At 38.9% G+C, this 20701-nt stretch overlaps 1 protein-coding gene across 1 annotated transcript in view; it reads right to left on the reverse strand.

The window, feature by feature from the left end:
* The window catches only part of LOC309799133 (uncharacterized protein C1orf87), a gene marked incomplete at both ends in the record, with an annotated part of 88865 nt that overhangs the window by 25998 nt on the left and 42166 nt on the right, over positions 1–20701 (reverse strand). The window contains 4 exon segments of the mRNA XM_082612139.1: positions 6666–6763; positions 14629–14818; positions 18797–18843; positions 20567–20700. Of these exon segments, the coding sequence (XP_082468265.1) occupies positions 6666–6763; positions 14629–14818; positions 18797–18843; positions 20567–20700 (469 nt within the window).

Here is a 20701-nt window from a genome sequence, read left to right on the forward strand (position 1 = left end):
AAAGTCTCTTGTCTCTTCACCAGGTCCAGACTTTTCCCTGTACTCCCTCCAGGCTAGCCATGGTGCAGTAACCCTCTGCAGGTTGTGTTCACGCCGCCAGTCCTCTCCCTGCATTCCGACCGAAGCCCGAGCCTCAGCTCCCAGCCACGCCTGCCCCAGCGGGTGAGCAGACAAGCCTCTTGGGTTGGTGAGTGCCAGTCGGCACTGATCCTGTGTGCGGGAATCTCTCCACTTTGCCCTCTGCACCCCTGTGGCTGTGCTCTCCTCCGTGGCTCCTATGCTTCCCCCTTCCACCACCTGCAGTAAATTTACACACAATAAATTTAAGACAATTGAAATCATATCAAGCATCTTTTCCGAATACAATGCTATGAGATTAGAAGTGAATTACAGGGGAAAAAGTGTAAAAAACACAAAAACACGGAGGCTAAACAATACGTTACTAAATAACCAAGAAATCGCTGAAGAAATCAAAGGGGAAATCAAAATATACCTGGAGACTAATGACAATGAAAACACGACAATCCAAAACTTATGGGATGCAGCAAAAGCAGTTCTCAGAGGGAAGTTTATAGCTACACAAGCCTACCGCAAGAAACAAGAAAAATCCCAAATAAACAATCTAACCATATACCTAAAGGAACTAATGAAAGAAAAACAAACAAAACCCAAAGTTAGCAGAAGGAAAGAAATCATAAAATCAGAGCAGAAATAAATGAAATAGAAACAATGAAAACAATAGCAAACATAAAAAAACCTAAAAGCTGGTTCTTTGAGAAGATAAAGAAAATTGATAAACCATTAGGCAGACTAATCAAGAAAAAGAGGGAGAGGAATGAAATCAATAAAATTAGAAATGAAAAAGGAGAAGTTACAACAGACACCACAGAAATACAAAGCATCCTACGTGACTAGTACAAGCAACTCTATGCCAATAAAATGGACAACCTGGAAGAAATGGAAAAATTCTTAGAAAGGTATAACCTTCCAAGACTGAACCAGGAAGAAATAGAAAATATGAACAGACCAATCACAAGTAATGAAATTGAAACTGTGATTAAAAATCTTCCAACAAACAAAAGTCCAGGACCATATGGCTTCACAGGTGAATTCTATCAAATATTTAGAGAAGAGCTAACACACATCCTTCTCAAAGTCTTCCAAAAAATTGCAGAGGGAAGAACACTCCCAAACTCATTCTACGAGGCCACCATCACACTGATACCAAAACCAGACAAAGATATTACAAAAAAAGAAAACTACAGACCAATATCACTGATGAATATAGATGCAAAAACCCTCAACAAATACTAGCAAAGAGAATTCAACAACACATTAAAAGGATCATACACCATGATCAAGTGGGATTTATCCCAGGGATGCAAGGATTCTTCAATATACACAAATCAAACAATATGATATACCATATTAACAAATTGAAGAATAAAAACCATATGATCATCTCAATAGATGCAGAAAAAGCTTTTGACAAAATTCAACACCTATTTATGATAAAAACTCTCCAGAAAGTGGGCAAAGATGGAACCTACCTCAACATAATAAAGCCCATATACAACAAACCCACAGTAAACATCATTCTCAATGGTGAAAAACTGAAAGCATTTCCTCTAAGATCAGGAACAAGATAAGGATGTCCACTCTCACCACTATTATTCAACATAGTTTTGGAAGTCCTAGCCATGGCAATCAGAGAAGAAAAAGAAATACAAAGAATACAAATTGGAAAAGAAGAAGTAAAACTCTCACTGTCTGCAGATGACATGATACTATACATAGAGAATCCTAAAGATCCCACCAGAAAACTACTAGAGCTAATCAATGAATTTGGTAAAGTGGCAGGACACAAAATTAATGCACAAAAATCTCTTGCATGCCTATAAATTAATGATGAAAAATGTGAAAGAGAAATTAAGGAAACACTCCCATTTACCATTGCAACAAAAAGAATAAAATACCTAGGAAAAACCTACCTAGGGAGACAAAGACCTGTATGCAGAAAACTATAAGCCACTGATGAAAGAAATTAAAGATGACACAAACAGTTGGAGAGATATACCATGTTCTTGGACTTGAATAATCAATATTGTGAAAATGACTATACTTCCCAAAGCAATCTACAGATTCAATGCAATCCCTATCAAATTACCAATGGCATTTTATACAGAACTAGAACAAAAAATCTTAATATTTGTATGGAGACACTAAAGACCCCGAATAGCCAAAGCAGTCTTGATGGAAAAAAAACGAAGGCAGAGGAATAGACTCCCTGACTTCAGAGTGTACTACAAAGCTACAGTAATCAAGATAATATGGTGCTGGCACAAAACCAGAAACATAGATCAATGGAACAGGATAGAAAGCCCAGAGACACACCTACACACCTCTGGTCAACTAATATATGACAAAGGAGGCAAGGATATACAATGGAGAAAAGACACTCTCTTCAATAAGTGGTGCTGGGAAAACTGGACAGCTACATGTAAAAGAATGAAATTAGAACACTCCCTAACACCATACAGAAAAATAAACTCAAAATGGATTAGAGACCTAAATGTAAGATGGACACTACAAAACTCTTAGAGGAAAACATAGGAAGAACACTCTTTGACATAAATCACAACAAGATCTTTTTTGATCCACCTCCTAGAGTAATGGAAATAAATAAAAAATAAACAAATGGGACCTAATGAAATTTAAAACCTTTTGCACAGCAAAGGAAACCATAAACAAGATGAAAAGACAACCCTCAGCATGGGAGAAAATATTTGCAAATGAATCAATGGACAAAGGATTAATCTCCAAAATATATAAACAGCTCATGCAGTTCAATATTAAAAAAACAAACAACCCAATCCAAAAATAGGCAGAAGACCTAAATAGACATTTCTCCAAAGAAGACATATAGATGGACAAGAAGCACATGAAAAGCTGCTCAACATCACTAATTATTAGAGAAATGCAAATCAAAAGTACAATGAGGTAACACCTCACACCAGTTAGAATGGGCATCATCAGAAAATCTACAAAGAACAAATGCTGGAGAGGGTGTGGAGAAAAGGGAACCCTCTTGCACTGTTGCTCGGAATGTAACTTGATACAGCCAATGTGGAGAACGGTATGGAGGTTCCTTAAAAAACTAAAAATAGAATTACCATATGACCCAGCAATCCCACTACTGGGCATATACCCAGAGGAAACCATAATTCAAAAAGACACATGCACCCAATGTTCATTGTAGCACTATTTACAATAGCCAGGTCATGGAAGCAACCTAAATACCCATGGACAGACGAATGGATAAAGAAGATGTGGTACATATATACAATGGAATATTACTCAGACATAAAAAAGAATGAAATTGGGTCATTTGTTGAGACCTGGATGGATGTAGAGACTGTCATACAGAGTGAAGTAAGTCAGAAAGAGAAAAATATCATATATTAATGCATATATGTGGAACCTAGAAAAATGGTACAGATGAACTGGTTTGCAGGGGAGAAATTGAGACACAGATGTAGAGAACAAACATATGGACACCAAGGGGGAAAGCGGCGGGGTTGTGGGGGTGGGGGCGTGTTGAATTGCGCAATTGGGATTGACATATATACACCGATGTGTATAAAATTGATGACTAATAAGGACCTGCTGTATAAAGAAATAAATAAAAATAAATAGAAATAAACCCATGGAGCAGCTGGGCTTGTGGGCCATGGCCACTGAGCCTGCACGTCTGGAGACTGTGCCCTGCAATGGGAGAGGCCACAACAGTGAAAGGCCCGCGTACCGCAAAAAAAAAAAAAAAAAAAAAAAAAAAAAAGATATAAATAGATAAATAAAATAAAATTTAAAAATTAAAAAAAAAAGAATGACCTGAGGCTCTTGTTAAGTATACCACTTTCTAACCCTTCCCTTAAAGTATTATATAGTGGGTTTGGGAAAAAAAAGAAAAAGAAAAGGAAAAAAAGACAAAGATTATTGGTGTATTGTGTTTTCATTTTAATTCAGTTCAAAATATTGTCTAATTTCCCTTGTGATTTCTTCTTTGATCAGTGGTTATTTATAAGTGTATTGTTTAGTTTCATAATGTTTGGAGAATTCCAAGATTTTATTTTGTTTTTGTTTTTTGATTTCTAATTTAAATTTTGGGGGTCAGAAAACATATTTTATATGATTTAATCCTTCTAAATTTACTGAGACTTGTTTTATGGATCAGGGTAGATAGGGTTTATCCCTTAAATATTTCATGAACACTTAAAAGGAATCTGTATTCTGCTGTTGTGTGGAGTAATTGCCAGTTACATCAATTTAGTTGATAATATGGTCCAAGTCTTCTATATTCTTACTGATTTTATGTCTAATTGTTTTATCAATTACTGACAGAAAGATGTTCAGTTCTCCAACTATAATTGTGAACCTATTCCTTCTTCCAGTTTTGTTTTTACTTCATGTAAATTGAAGCTATATTATTAAGGGCATGATCATTTAGGTTTGTATGTCCTCTTGATGAATTGAATTTCTGGCAATACCTCTTGATTTAGAAACCACTTTGTCTGACTTTAGTGTAACCATCCCAGCTTTCTTTTCATTAGAATTAATAAGGTATATCACTTTCCATCCTTTTACTTTCTGTGTGTCTGCTTTATATTCTAAAGGGGTTCATTTCAGATAGCATTTAGTTGGGTCTTGATTTTTAAATGAAATCTGAAAATTGCTGCCTTTTAATTTAATTTAATTTATTTATTTGTTTACACCAGGTCTTAGTTGCAGCAGGTGGGTTCCTGAGTTGTGGCAGGGTGGCTTCTTAGTTGCAGCTCACCGGCTCCTTAGTTGTGGCATGCACACTCTTAGTTGTGGCATACATATGGGATCTAGGTCCCTGGCCAGGGATCGAACCCGGGCCCCCTGCATTGGGAGCACAGAGTCTTAACCACTGCACCACCAGGGAAGTCCCTGAAAATTGCCTCCTTTTAATTGATGCATTTGAATCATTAATACTTATTGTAATTATTGATATGGCTGGATTTAAATCTGTTAGTTTTATTTGTATTTATTTTCTATTTGTCCTGTTAGTTTTCTTTCCCTCTTTTTTTTGATCTATTCTTAGTATTTACGTGTGATTATTCCATTTAATCTTCTCTATTAGTATTTTTAACTCAATACATTCTTCCTTCAACCAAAATTTTACTACTTAGCTAATAGTATAAGGAGCTTTTTACAGTAAAATTTTATTTCCCCCTCCCAGTCTTGTATGCCATTGTCAAATGTTGCACTTTATTATGTTATAAACTCCACAGTACATTGTTATTGTTTTTGCCTTAAATAGTCAATTATTATTTAAAGAGGTTTTTTTAATTAAGGAAAATGTATTTTTATTCATTGGCATTTATTTTTTCCTGTACTATTCATTTCTTTGTGTAGATTAAAAATGATTATTTTCCTTCTGCCTGAGGGCTTCTTTTAATATTTCTTGTAGTGCTGCTCTGACAGTTATGACTTCTCTCAACTTTGTATGCGTGAAAAAAGTCTTAATTTCCATTAGTTTTTGAAAGATAGTTTTGCTGGATGTAGAATTGCAGATTGATAGTTTCTTCCTTCAATACTTTAAGGTTGTTTTTCCACTGTCTTATTGCTTACATCTTTTCTAATGATAAATCTGTTGTAATTCTTATCTTTGCTGCTCTATATGTAATTTGTCATTTTCTCTTGTGCATTTAAGGTTTTTTATTTACTGCTAGTTTAAGCAATCTGATTATGTTGAGCCTTGGTATGGCTTACTTCAAATTTCTAATATTTGAATTTCATTACACTTCTTAGGTCCATGTCTTTATAGTTTTCTTCAAACTCGGAAAACTTACAGCCATTGTTTTTTCAACATTCTTTTCTTTCCCCCTATTTGTCTTCTCTCCTTCTGAGACTCAAATTTCTCATGTATTAGGCTTCACTACAGCACAATACCCTTCTGGGGATGCTAATCAATGCCACATGTGTTTCTCTCTGATTGGTGGAAATATGAACTATTCCCAAATCTGTGTGAGATCTAAAAATTTCCCCACCTTTTTCTTTTGGTGTTTCTTTCTCTGGCCTTGGGTTTCCTCAAATGCATACATTAGCCAAGTCTTCACATGAAGACATGAGGGCAACTCTTTGGAAATCTCCAGAAAGTACCCCTAGGAGATCTCTCCTTGCTGCTACTTTGTACTGGACATTCTAGCCTTCTTGGCCTTCCTGAACTTCATACTCTGTCCCTTTAGCTCAAGGAGAATGCTGGGCTCAGTTTGGAATCCCTCTTCTTGTTCAGTAAACTGAGCTTACCTCATTTCCTTCTCTCAGGAATCACTGTTCTATGCTGCCTGATGTCCAAAGTCTGAAAAATATTGCTTCATATATTTTGTCCTATTTTTTAGTTATTTAGGGTGAAATGGTACATCTGATTTACCATTTACCAGTAAACTGGAAGTGGAAGTTTACTGCTTTTGTTTTTCTATGACCAAGAAGATCCTCTGTTCTTAATATAAGCAAACATTCCTTAACTTTGTCTTTAGGTGATAAAATTGATTGCTTTATACATAAAACTTCTAGCCTAAAGACAGATCTATGTGTTTGGTATTCTAATAAAAGACCGTGTGAATAAAAAATCAACTTACTTTATTTTGTCCTGGTAACCCAAATCTTGATGGTTAAGTAATGTTTCCAGAAGGCTCAAAGTCAAATATAATCCATGTTTCCTACATATAGCCCTGATCTGCAAATAAGAAAAGATTTGAAATTTCAATATAATAAAATTAAGATTTGAATTTCCCTCCTATAATTAGAACTTATATAATTTGGACAAAGATTTAATAACCAGGAGTGCATTATACCATTAAGATACCATTTAGGACAAGAATGTCCACCTGAATGTGCATCACCAGCAAATTTTTAGTGGCTTGACACAAAGGTATAGTTCATTACTCAGAAGCCACTGAACTTTGAAATGCTGATCTTACATTTTTGTCAGCCATGGAATGGGCGGTCCAGACCTAGAAATTATACACACTTATTATATAAGTAAATTACAAACTATTTTTGTACAACTACTTTGATTTACCAAAGGAGCTTGTTGTATTAGTAAGGTTACTATCACTATCTGCATTTTATATATGAGGAAACCAAGGCTTAGAGAGATTAAGTGACCTTCTCAATGTCACATAGTTAATAAATGATGAAACTTAGTCTAGAAACCAGGTGCTCAATTAATATTTGTGGGATGGATGAATGAAGGGTCATTGCAGTTTCCCAAGTATTTAATATTTTCTGAGTCCAGCTGACAAACCAGTTCATCTCTGAAGTTGGTGGGTGTGTGATACTTAGATTCAAACACATCAAACTTTTAGGGTTGTCATAGTATGTGTTCTGTGTTTAGCATAATGTTTAAACATAGAGACTTAAGAATAAAACATGACTAATTTTGAATACTGGATATGCTGCCTGTGATTTGTGTGACCTCAGTAAGTTACTGAACCTTTTTATTCCCAACTACTTCATCTACTAAGTAAGACCAGTATTTTCTACTCCTCAAGAGAAAATAAGCAGTTAGAATAATGCTTGGATTTTAGTAGGAATTTGATTAATATTTGTAGAAATGAAGAAAAGGAAGGCAGGGAAAAGGAAGAAGAAGGGATATAGAAGAAAGAGAGAAGAGAAGAGAGGGAAGGAAAGGAGAGAAAGGGGAGCAAGAGAACTAGAAAGAGAGAGAGGAAGAGAGAAAAAAGAAGGAAGGAAGGAGTAAAGGAAGGAAGAAAGGGGCAAAGGAAAGAAAAGAAATGTCTAATTCAGTGTTTGGAAAAATTGTAGCTACTATTATTATTTTTAGAGGAGTTTCCATACACTGACTGTATTAAGCATGTCTTTTTATTCTGATGCTTTGACATCATGGGGCCTTGCTGATCCTGGAGAGACTGCCTCTCTCACAGGGCTAGCCAATTCCTAGAGATAGTGAAGGAATGGCTTGCAAGTGTGTCTTTCATCTGCAAACAAACTACTTCTTTTATTGAGGCTCTCACACTTGGGCCACTATTTCCATGTCCTAATTACTCAAGGGCCAAGTGCTAGGCAACTAGGAATGGCCCTTATGTCCCAGAGCCCACTGAAATTATTCAAACTAGCCAATCCTAAGCCTTCTTACTCTTGTCTCACCCATCCCACAATAAAGGCTCTTGCCCACATTTTCCCTCATCCTCTCTGCCTCCTAACCTCCTGGTGCTTCCGCATGTGGCCTGTGCAGTGTTCCATTCCTCTCCTTTTGGGAGCTGAGTAACAAACTGTCTTTTCAATGGCAATCACCTCCTGATTTGTTGGTCTGACCGTACTTGAATAATATAACCTAGATTTTAATACAGTGACAAAAAGCTAATTTTCATTTGTCTTTATGCAAGGAAACAGCCAATCTGGGTTAGAAACTTGCACATGTTACTTACTAGCTGTAGAAGAGTATGTCAAGGAAGGAAAAAGATCTATTTAGGGCTTCCCTGGTGGCTCAATGGTTGAGAGTCCGCCTGCCGATACAGGGGACACGGGTTCGTGCCCCGGTCTGGGAAGATCCCACATGCCGCGGAGCGGCTGGGCCCATGAGCCATGGTCGCTGAGCCTGCGCATCCGGAGTCTGTACTCTGCAACGGGAGAGGCCACAACAGTGAGAGGCCCGCGTACCGCAAAAAAAAAAAAAAAAAAAAAAAAAGATCTATTTAAAACATGAAGAAAATGAATAATAGTTTGTCAGAAGAAAAAGGGGTTGAGTATAATTCCAGGCAGAAGAAAAGCATGTATAAATGATGGGTGAGAAAGAGCATGGTGCTTTTTATAAACTGCATGTATTTTGGCATAATTCACCCTACTATAGTTTTATACCCCTTTTCATTGGGCAGTAAATATCTGTTCATGAGAGCTTCTCTAAAAGACAGTGGTTTACTGAGGGCTGGAATTGTGTCTCCTTCATTTTCCTATCACCATTCCTAGCACAGTGTTGAAAAATAGTTATTGAATAAATGAATACATGGATGAATTAGGAATGAATGAATGAGTTGAAGGTCCTGAAGAGTGGAATGTGTATGGGCATAGGTTGGAAAAAAATAAATTGAGAGGGCCTCCCTGGTGGCGCAGTGGTTGAGAGTCCGCCTGCCGATGCAGGGGATACGGGTTCGTGCCCCGGTCTGGGAGGATCCCATATGCCGCGGAGCGGCTGGGCCCGTGAGCCATGGCCGCTGGGCCTGTGCATCCGGAGCCATGGCCGCTGGGCCTGTGCATCCGGAGCCTGTGCTCCGCAACGGGGGAGGCCACAACAGTGAGAGGCCCGCATACCGCAAAAAAAAAAAAAAAAAAAAAAAAAAAATAAATAAATAAATAAATAAATTGAGAGAGGTAGAAATTAGTCACATTATGCCATTTTACTCAATAAATAAAAACAGACTTATCCTCATGATTAGAGCATATTAGCGGTTTTTTTGTTTGTTTGTTTTTGTTTGTTTGTTTTTTCGGTACGTGGCCCTCTCACTGTTGTGGCCGGAGTGCAGGCTCTGGACTCGCAGCCATGGCTCATGGGCCCAGCCGCTCTGCGGCATGTGGAATCTTCCTAGACTGGGGCACGAACCCGTTTCCCCTGCATCGCCAGGCAGACTCTCAACCACTGCGCTACCAGGGAAGCCCATATTAGTGTATTTTTAAGCATCAATATTAAGAGGTTATTCTAAAAACAGTTTATTTACTTCTGGCAACGTTGAATTTTGCTCCAGGCTAAATGAACAGCAGATTAGAAATAGTACATCAGGGTTCCTAGAAGCAGATTGATTGATAGCTAGGAACTGACTGCTGACAGTTGTGGAAGAGCAATAGAAACATCTACCAGAAAATCCTGGCAATTTAATGTTATCTAGGATTATTTTAAAAATCCATATTCATTAGGATGTCCCTTGTTCAATAAGAAAATATTTGGCTATGTATAGTTTCTTCTGTTCAATAACGACATTTTAAAAATCAAATGTAAATAAAATATTTATGTTATTTAGGAAATGACATGTAAAATAAATATTCATTTCCTCAAAATGCTCCTCGAGAGAGTGATGCACAGATGCTCTCTCAACTTCCTCCCTTCCCATTTATGGTTCCATTTGCATTTTACCCCATCACTCTACTTAAATTGTGTTTACCAAGTCATTAGTAACCTCCACAGTTTCAAATTTAATGAATACTTTTGAGTCCTGATTACAGATGATCGCTTTGCAGCATGTGACATGGCTGATCATGCCATACTTCCATAAATCTATTCTCTAAGCTTTCTTGACCACTGCTATATTTCTTTTGATTATTTTTAGTCTCCTTTCTTGGCTTGTCTTCCTCTACCTACTCCTTAACAATGGGCGTCCTCCTCAACCTTCCCTTCTCACTTTCCATTATGTCCTTGAGTAATCCTAATTACTCCCAAGGGTTCAACTCCATACTGAAGACCCTTAAATCATTTAGCTTTAAGCTCTCAACCTACATCAACACATTCAAAACTGAACTCATCATCCTTTCCTTTACCTCCCCAACTACTGATTTTTTGTTTCCTATCTCAGAGAACGGTATCACCACCTGCCAAGCTGCCAAAGCCAGAATCTTGGGAGTCATTTTTGATTCCTCTGAATTCAGGACCTACGTCTAATTAAATCACCAAGACCTACTTTTCTATCTCCTTAATATTGCCATCCCTCTTGCTACTACCCTGGTCTAAACCCTCATAATTTCTTGCTTGAATGACTGGAACAGTCTTTTAAAGGTTCTCTCTGCCTCTAACTCTCCACATTCTATTAGAGCGCTCTTTTCAAATTTCAAATTTGACCATATCACTCATTTGTTTAATATCCTTCAATGATTCCACTGGGGCTTTAGGATAAAGTTCACACTTCTTAGAAAGACCCTTCAAAAACAAGTTCCTCCTTTCCATTTTAACATCAACTTGAGCAGCATCTCCCACCATCCCCAGCCACCATATATTTACTGTGCTCTGCCTATATGAAATGGCTTACAGTTCCCTGAATTAGCCATGTTCTCTATTACTTCAGTGACATTTCACATTGCACCTTTTACCTAGAATACCTTTCCTGTCCCTTCCTCTGCTCTCCCCCAGTTCTTTGCCAAATTCACACGTCCTCTAAGATTCAGTATTTGCATCATCTCCTCTTGAGTTTTTGGGTGAGGCTAGGTTGGTGTTCCTTCTCTTTGTTCAAATTTACTGCCATCACTGCCTTTTACATATAGAATTGTATCATGTTTAAAACACTACCTTTTCCCTGAGCTCCTGGAGAACTCTGGAACTGAAATCTTAATAGTTTGCTGTCCTTAGTGTCTTATCACACAGAACACATTGAGTGATTAATATGTTGAATGTAAGAATAAACATGCCATATTGTTCAGAAATCTGGCTATTGCTTTGGAAGAAGGGAATGATTTGAAGCTAGTAGAAACCATTTATCATTTTAGGGCAGAGTGTACTGATATAGAAACAACTAAGTACAAAAAAGGAGTCTGGCAAATTGCAGAAGAAAGTCTTACAGTTCTGGTCACTTGGTAAACTAGTGTCATAGCTGTAGTCTTGCCATAGGCGTGAACCTCACATTCACAAGTCCCAGTTCCCTAAGTAAAGGGACTCCCTCTTGATGATAATGAGGGAGTTGCATGAAAATGAAGCAAGAGTAACTAGAGGTAGAGCAACCTGTGTTCTAGCAGCTCCTCCTGGCAGGAAGGTCTGCAAGTAGTTCGGGAGGTCTTTGTGATGTAGAGCAGAAAGAAGATGAAAGAATATGGATTATGTATAAAAGTGTTAAACTGAGCCTGCATGCTTGGAAACTTCTTAGGTTCTACAGACTATTCACTCTACACTTGATTTGAATAATGGTCAGGGAAGTTAATAAATAAATGTATGTGGATCCATGTTGCCTCAGGAATTCTTCCTGAGCCATCATTGAGTCAAAAATGTGATAGAGGAACAGAATGAGTGAGTCCACAGAATGAGGACGACAGTTATTAGATACGTTTTTATACTCTTCTTTGAGAATGGCGACAGTGCCATTGATTCAAGTGACAAGACCCATAGATCACCCTTCAAAACTGCATTTATTTATCTGAGTAGAGGCAGATGACCTCTGAGCCATCTGAAATATTGGCTGTGAGGATGTGCTCTTTTTCCCCTCAGCACGGGGTGCATAAATTTCGTGAGAAACTTAAGGAGGTCTGTGAAACCCTTCCAACTCAGATGGCCTTTCCCAGTCTCCTCGGAAGTCCTGCGTCCAGGAACAAGTATGTTGGGGTGCAATCACTGCTGCTTGCCATGTCCAGTGTCTGTTGGGCCTCAATTTGTCTCACGTTCTGGGGAAACAGAATTCTATTTGCCATGCCTCCCAGACTGTAATATACTTTGAATGAGTTCCAGATGTCTTAAGAGATGCCAGATGGCTCATGAGAGGCAGACCAGCTTCAAGGAAAATGTGCCCTATTTCCTTGGATATGAACCACAAATTTAAACTTTCAGGGCCAGCTCAGGGTGGAGGACATTCAGGGCCCGCTCTGATAACCAGCATTCAATGTGGCTATCGCTTGACCCTGGGAAAGGTCCTCCTTCCTTAGGCTATTTTGCAGTGATAATTTCACCACAGATTTTTTTTTTTAATATAAGGGAAACCTATTTACTGAGTGCCTCATATATCAGACAGTATACTAAGTACCTTTACATACTTATCTTGCTTAATCCTCACAATAGACACGGGAGGTAAGATATTTGGAACCCAGTTTTTCCAGATGGAAAATCTGAGGCTAAAAAGAGTTTCAGTAAATTTATTTTGATTTTCAAGTCATTTATGTACCATTCCACCAGGGCATCTGAGAACATTCAAGCTTCACTGATGCTGTTATGTATTTTCCAATCTAACAAGAAATGGTTCCTTCTTAGTCAATTTCCACTGGTCTTCTCAATAACATAATGAAGGCCATTTATGGTGTGTGCAATCTCCTGTAGTGTTGTCTCCCTCTTCTAGTGAAACAGGCTTGCATGTTTAATATTCATGTATACAATCTACATGCACACACACATGTACACAGTATCATGTGCTTTGCCTTTGCATGGTTAGTTGACTGTATAAATGTAAGCACAGAGAAAGCTACTTCTGTCCTAGAATAAGAATCCACTTTCAGTATGTTGTGTCCTTGCTTCCTTAGTAAACATCACTTGTTCTTCTGAATTCTCTGACTCTCTCAATTCTTAATTCCTGTTTACCTGGATGAAAGGCATTTTTCAATCTTTCCTATAGGAATTTTTTGTTTTGGGGGTCTGTAAATTCCAATTCCTTCTATTCCTCTGGAATTCTAACTCCTGTATCCTGGACTCCTTCCAAATATATCCTTCCAGATATATTCTGCCTATTGGAGTTCCAATTGTGTCTCAATTTCCAGTATTCATCTGTATTTTGAATCCTGGCTCTGCCTCTTGTTGGCTGTGGTCCTTGAGAGATTCAGTTGGCTTCTCTGAGACTCCATTGTTGTTGTTTTTCATTTATTAAATGGGTATTATAACATCTACCTAGATCTTGTACTTATTTGTAAGCGTTAAATGAGTTAATGTAAGTAGAGCATTTAGTGCAGTGTTTGGCACTGTAGGAAGAACTCAGTAAAGCTTGGCGGTGAAAGTTGTTGTGAATGGAATTGCAGTAACAGTGGTCATTATCCAAGGTAACCTCATGACTGGAGTTTGTCTGGCTAAAGACAGCACATGAGTTATATGGGTCTGGATCCTCTTTCAGGAAACATATCTGCAATGTTAATTAATGCTCCCAAACAGCATGCCAATCTCTGTCAGCAATAAATCCCATCAGTCCCTACAATCTGGTGTCCCTAAGGAACAGAGTACCACCTGCTGACCTCACTGGAAGCTGGTAGAGGGTGTGAGAAATGAACACTTGGCCTTAGAAAAATATTTCTTTTCCATTGTGAAAGATTATTTGGTATTGTCATATTGTCTATTGTTAGCATAAAACATAGCCCAGTGTAAGTAATTCCTGGACCAATTCTGCACATTTCACAATTCCTTTTCTCTCTTGTTTTTCTCCTCTTGGGCACAGAAAAAAAACAGTTATAAAATGTAATCCACAGGCAGAACACAGATCATAACTGTGCCTTCTATATTTTTAATTTGAATTTTTATTTTAGTGTCTTCTAATCACTTTTAAATTTCTATTAAACAAGATATTGCTTGATTTCCAAAGGGATGGCCGATTTATCATATAAGGGATTAGTTGTAAAAACAGGAAGAGGAAATCTTTTACTGTAAACATTCTGTTTTCTTTAGCACATCACTTTCCTCCCGGTTGATTGAAATTTGGGAAATGATTATTAGACTTACACTATAAATATTGAACTTACATTATATAAATGCTCCTAGAACCTACATAGTATATATGCATTCCTACTTTCAAAGCTAGCCAGTTATGTATCTCAGTATGTGTTATTCTTAGTGAATAATATAACTGTGCCTTCTTACTATAAACCTAGTGCCCCAAGGTAGCCTTCTAGAGATGACTGAATCTGAAATCTAATTTTGGTTACCTTGGGTTGGGGCAGGTAGCCAGAGAACGAACGATCTTCTTTTCGAAAACTCAGGTTGAGATTCTCCATGTTGAGTTTGCCCTTGGCTGCCCTTAGTGCCATCTTCAAGATCTCCAACAGGTGGTGGTTCACTTCTGACTGGCAGTTGGAGTCTTGAGGGGCAGTACTGCTTGGAGAAGCAGGAGAAAGGCTGTGAAAAGATGATCCACTCAAAGCTGATTCACTTTGCTCTACAGCAGCAACTAACACAACACTGTTAAGCAATTATACTCCAATGAAGATGTGGAAAAAAAAATGGTTCTGAAGAACCTAGGGGCAGGACAGGAATAAAGACGCAGACATAGAGAATGGACTTGAGGACATGGGGAGGGGGAAGGGTAAGCTGGGATGAAGTGACAGAGTGGCTTGGACATATATACACTCCCAAATGTAAAATAGATACTAGTGGGAAGCAGCCACATAGCACAGGGAGATCAGCTCCGTGCTTTGTGACCACCTAGAGGGATGGGATAGGGAGGGTGGGAGGGAGATACAAGAGGGAGGGGATATGGGGATATACGTATATGTATAGCTGATTCACTTTGTTCTACAGCAGCAACTAACACACCATTGTAAAGCAATTATACCCCAATAAAGATGTTAACAACAACAACAAAAAAGCTGCTGTGTGTTTTCACACCACACCTCTCACCCCAATATATACTGTAGAATGAGAGCACCTACCTAGTAAGGCCTTCTAAATCTGGGTAACCTCGTCATGGGACTACATGTGGAGATTGCATAGATTAACTAAAGTCTGTTCCACTCTAGTGAGTCCCACAGTCTGTTCTCCCAGAGGTACCAACCAGCTGAACTAGAACATAGACCAAAACTTGTAATCCACTAACTCTTTTTTTCCAGGTTAGAAAAACTTAGAAGTGACCATAGTAGTTTACTTTTCCTGCTTTATCTTACTTTTCTTAAGCCCAGATAATTACTGATAGCAAATCAAATTTCCAAACTGTCCATTGCCACAGCAGATCCTACCAGATCCCTGTAACCAGGGATCTATATAGAAGGAAATCTTGAAGCAGGTGAACTTCCTGCATTATCCTCGACTCTGCTCTTTGTATCTGGAAAACCCAGAAAACGTTTGGGTACAATTATTTACTTACCGTCTGGCATGCAAATGTAAGTAGTTATTAAAATAGTGTATCTAACTGACTATTGTTACTTTAAATAATTGGCAAAAAACAACAGGGTGATGAAATGTTATAGTCATTTATTTTGTGAAACTAGTTTGAGAGGTTTACTCATTTAACATTCAAATGTATGTGTCCTCCCAGATCCAAGCTGCACTATCTTCTCCACAGTGAAGCTTTTCCTTATTTCCACTCCCACTTAAGTGCCACTTCCCTAGAGGGCCATTCCATGACATCCCCCAACCTCCACTCATGTAAATCAGTTTCCTTTCAGTGGTGTGCCAGTAAATCTTTAACGACTAGCTCTCCAAGATAAAGCCCTAACCTGTAGCATTACTAATTTTCATGGTGCCAGTACTCCCACCATGGCTGATTTCAAGCTGCCAATGTGATGTCCCTGAATGAGGAACTGGAAATTGAGGCTCACCAGCAGCCCTCCTGTTGCTCCATAACCCCCTGCTTGAGAGACTCTTTCATAGTTCTTTGTTCTTTTCCTTAATAAGTCTCCCTCAAGTTGCAACTGCTTCCTTATTCTTTTAGCTGTTGTTTCCTGCCTGACCTCCTCCCTAGTAGACTGCTCCATAAGATGTGGGCTGAGTCTGTTTTGCTCCTATATCATGTGGATCTTGTACAGATTGGCCTTACCAATCTGATGTATGTGTCCCAGATTTGAATCAGAAGTTTTCCTTCCTCTTTCCTTTTCTTGCAAAACCAGTTCCTGTGGGTAGGAATTCGTAAGGTTTTGGCCTTCGGCTCAGCACACAGAGTACTGAATGGGCAGGTGTTATATGGAACCCATTTACTGCAGCTGGTGGATTTCATAGAAAAACATGCTGCAGGAGTTTACTTCATCTGGTCCAACTTAGGTGATGAGAGCCGTTGCCACTCCTGCTGCCACTGGTGATGCTGGAGGCTTTTTAAACATCACAGAGTGCCCCATATAAGGCTCTACCTGATGGAACCGGGGAGGGCCTTTTTCTGAGCTGTACATTAATTAACAAAGAGCCTGGATTAATTACAGGTCATCAGTCCTGCTCTTCCATAAACACACTGTCTGGTTTATATAGAGCAGCACCTTCTCTGATGAATTCAAAATGATGTCTTTATGCACCTTTTCTATACAGTAGATTTCCGAATGTCCCTGCGAGTGAAGTGATGCAAGCTCTCTGGATAACTGGAGTGCTAATGACATTCCACAGATATTTATTGAGCATCTCCCATGTGCCAGGAACTATGCTAGAAGTATGCTGGACACTGAGTTGGCCAGGAAAGATACCATTCCTCACCTCAAATGTCAAAGAAGTAATTACAAGTACAATGACTGTTATAAAGGGAAAGGGCTATGGGATCATATAGCAAAGAGATATAACCTAGTCTAGGGCTCAAGAAAAGTTTTCTGTCTAGGATTTGTAAGACCCATATCTGCCAATAAGTGGCAATATGTTCTGGTTCATCGTCTACTACCCTTCAGGGCTCAAATCTCACTATTTGTTCTATGTGAAGTGTGGTTGCTGATTATTAAATATTGCCAGGGCTTTACAGCTCTCAGCAGGGCAGTTGCGCCAAGTGATAGTTGACTGGTGTACCCACATGGCAGCATCATTTTCTTTGGACTGTGAGCCCCTGAGGGAGATACTGGGCCTTGCCAACCTCTGAATTCACTGTGCTCAGCAAAGTGTGCCTGGCAAGCAGCTGGCATTCAATGAATGTGTGTTGAATGAAGTACTGCAGTCAAAAAGGGCACATCATAGAAAGGAATCAAGTCTATTACTTGGCCCAGGGATATTTTTATAGGACACGGTGCCTTTTTCCTAGAGTGAAGTGATACACTTCAATGCCATGGCTCTTAACCACTATGTCACATTATTTGTAAGAGGAAAGAGTGTCTTCTGGTAGGATAGTTTAAAATAGTAAAAAACACTTATATAGCACTTACTATCTATCAGGTACTATTTTTAAGAACTTTGCATTGACTAACTCAGTTCCTCTTACAAATCTATGAAGTGAAGGGAAATCTATCATTGTTCCCATTTTACAGTTGGAGAATGGAAGCACAGAGAGGGTAAATGACCAGCCAAATGTTTCAGAGCCACTAATGGGCAGAAACAGGAATTGAGTCCAGGCTTCTGTCAATGGAAGTTATGCTCCTAACCACTGCACTTTGTCATTTTTTGTGGAGAACACAGAGACTGTCATGTTTTACTGTGCCTCATTTCTAATGCTATTCCTCACATCTTACTTTTACGTTGAGTCATTTCTTTCCTTTGAGATTATGTGAAGGAATTTTTGATTTCTGTACCCCAAACCTTTCTCTGCTAGTGCCTGTAACCCAGGAGTTCACTGACAGAACGTATTTCTGGAATCATACTGTATGAACTGGAGCTCTGCCCAGGTATACACTCATTTCTTATTTCATAATGAGGTTTTTCATTTTCACATGGCAACTTCATAAAAAAGCCACATGCTTGACGTTAAGAAGCTGGTAATTGCTGCAAATAACTTTCTATGCTGGCCTGTGTACAAGAGAGAAAAAAAAATATCTATAAGCAGAAGCCAACTGTTGGTGAAGAGCAAAGTGATTCTGCATTAGGTGAAGTTTTTGAGTGTACGACCTCCACAATCCCTGCCAGTTCTTGAAGTCTACAAATACTATGCCCACAAAAAGGGAGAAAAGTACGTTTGATGCCTATCACCCTGAGTTTCTTTCACCTTGCTGTCCTCAACTCTTTTGTTTTGCTGTGGATCATCTGAAGCTGCAACTTTATTTTTTATTTTATTTTATTTATTTTTTTTTTTTGCGGAACGCAGGTCTCTCACTGTTGTGGCCTCTCCCGTTGCGGAGCACAGGTTCCGGACGCGCAGGCTCAGTGGCCCTGGCTCACAGGCTTAGCCGCTCCGTGGCATGTGGGATCTTCCCAGACCGGGGCACGAACCCGTGTCCCCTGCATCGGCAGGTGGACTCTGAACCACTGCGCCACCAGGGAAACCCTGAAGCTGCAACTTTAAAAAACCAGAGTAGCTTTTCATAATTCACCTGAAAATTAAATATCAAACAGAACAGCCTCATTTAATTTACATGTAGGGGAAAGAAGATGCCTGCTGAGATAAAATGTATTTGGAAAAGTTTTAGCATTAAAACTGTTAAAAACAGGTTTTAAAATATAATAATGATTAGTGCTTTTTGTCAACGATTCCTTTTATTTTCCCCTCTGGACATATGGTAAAATAATACTTCCTGGTTGTCTTGTGGTTGAGTAGGGTGATGACCAGTTCTGGCCAGTGAGCAGAAGTGACACGTGCTACTTCTGGGCTGATGATTAAACTGCTGACATGACACCCTCCAGGTCTCTCTTTTTCCCCTCTGCCATCACATCCAAAAGTCCTACAGAGTGGATGCTTCATCAGCATGGGTTTGGAGCTAAGATGATGATGGTACTGAGAAGAGCCTGGGGTGGACTCATTATGAAAAATAAACTTTTATTGTTTTGAACCACTGAAACTTTGGGGCAATTTGTTACAATAGCATAACCTAGCGTCTAGCTTCTCTCTCTCACACACATCTCTTACATAGATATATTCAACAGATATAGATAGTCAGATTACTTAGGGGCAAGGCCTTATTTACCTAGGTGAAAAACTCAAGACTTTTTTTTTTACATAGTAAAGGACTAAAAGAATGTCATCATTTCCATTGCTGGGCTGGATGATATGCTAGGGACTTTGGTCTGGTGGGCAGACAACTCCAGGGCAGTAGAGGGCATAGCAGTGGGGATGGGGAGCCAGATAAGGTCCTGATAGAAACTAGATCTCAGGCTGGTGAATTGGCTTGAAGTGAAGATTCAGAGAGTTTGTACTAATAGGTTGATATTGTATTGCTAAATATGTCTCATAAATATACAACTGATTCTATTTTCACAGATAAGGGATGGGCAAGAGATAGAACTAACATTTATTTGAGTACCTACTAAATGCTAAACATGAGGCCAGGTAATTTGCATTTATTATACTACTAAATCCTCAGATTAGCCCTATGAGATTGGTTTTGGCCTGATTTTCCATCAACACATGCTCACAAGTGATTTATCCATTGGTATTATTTCTTCCTATTTTAGGATATTTTCCTTTAGCTCCCAGAATTTGGTTACACTTGGATTATGCTTTGTATTCACTCACAATGTGAGCTTGGGAAGTGCAGTGCTCAGAGCAAGAACCCTGGTCTCATCTTTGGGGAGCCTTTATCTCTGTCCTGGGTCTACTATTAATTCTCTGGGTGCCCTGAGCAAGTTCCTTAACCCCTCTGGGTTTCAGTTTCCTACTCAGTGAAATGATGGTGGTGAATTATATTTCAAAGATACCTCCCACCTCTTAACTCTCTAGGAACTGTCATGATACATCTTCAATAAGTTCTCCATTCTAACCTCAGAGCCTATAGACTGATCAGCTTGTAAATAGACTCAGGTGGACCCATTATCTTGCTTCTGTAAGTATCCCAATGCTGTTAAGAGCAGAGAATGAAAGTTTGGACAGGACACCCTTTAAAGAGAAATTAAACAAGGCTGAGACCTAAATCTGTTTTCTATTTGGGTCTTATCTGACTAGAGGTTTCCACATATGAATATAAATATGCTTTGTATCTTATGGGTCAATAGTAAAGGTTATTTTCAAGAAAGAAACTTATCTTTTAATTCTATTACTCTGGTGGGTACAAGTGAAGTAAACAAAAGGAACCCACACTTAAAATAAAAAGATGGTCATACCATTTCAGGAGATCCCCTCCCAGAAAATCGCTGGCAAAGGATCTTGACTGTTGGTAACTGCAGAGGGACCTCAAGCCTCAAGAAGAGGCAGCTCAGCCGAGATTGGAGAAGAAATCTTGAAGAGACAGGATCTTC

This window comes from Mesoplodon mirus, assembly GCF_964341445.2.
Source record: "Mesoplodon mirus genome assembly, chromosome: 3".
Taxonomy (NCBI): domain Eukaryota; kingdom Metazoa; phylum Chordata; class Mammalia; order Artiodactyla; family Ziphiidae; genus Mesoplodon; species Mesoplodon mirus.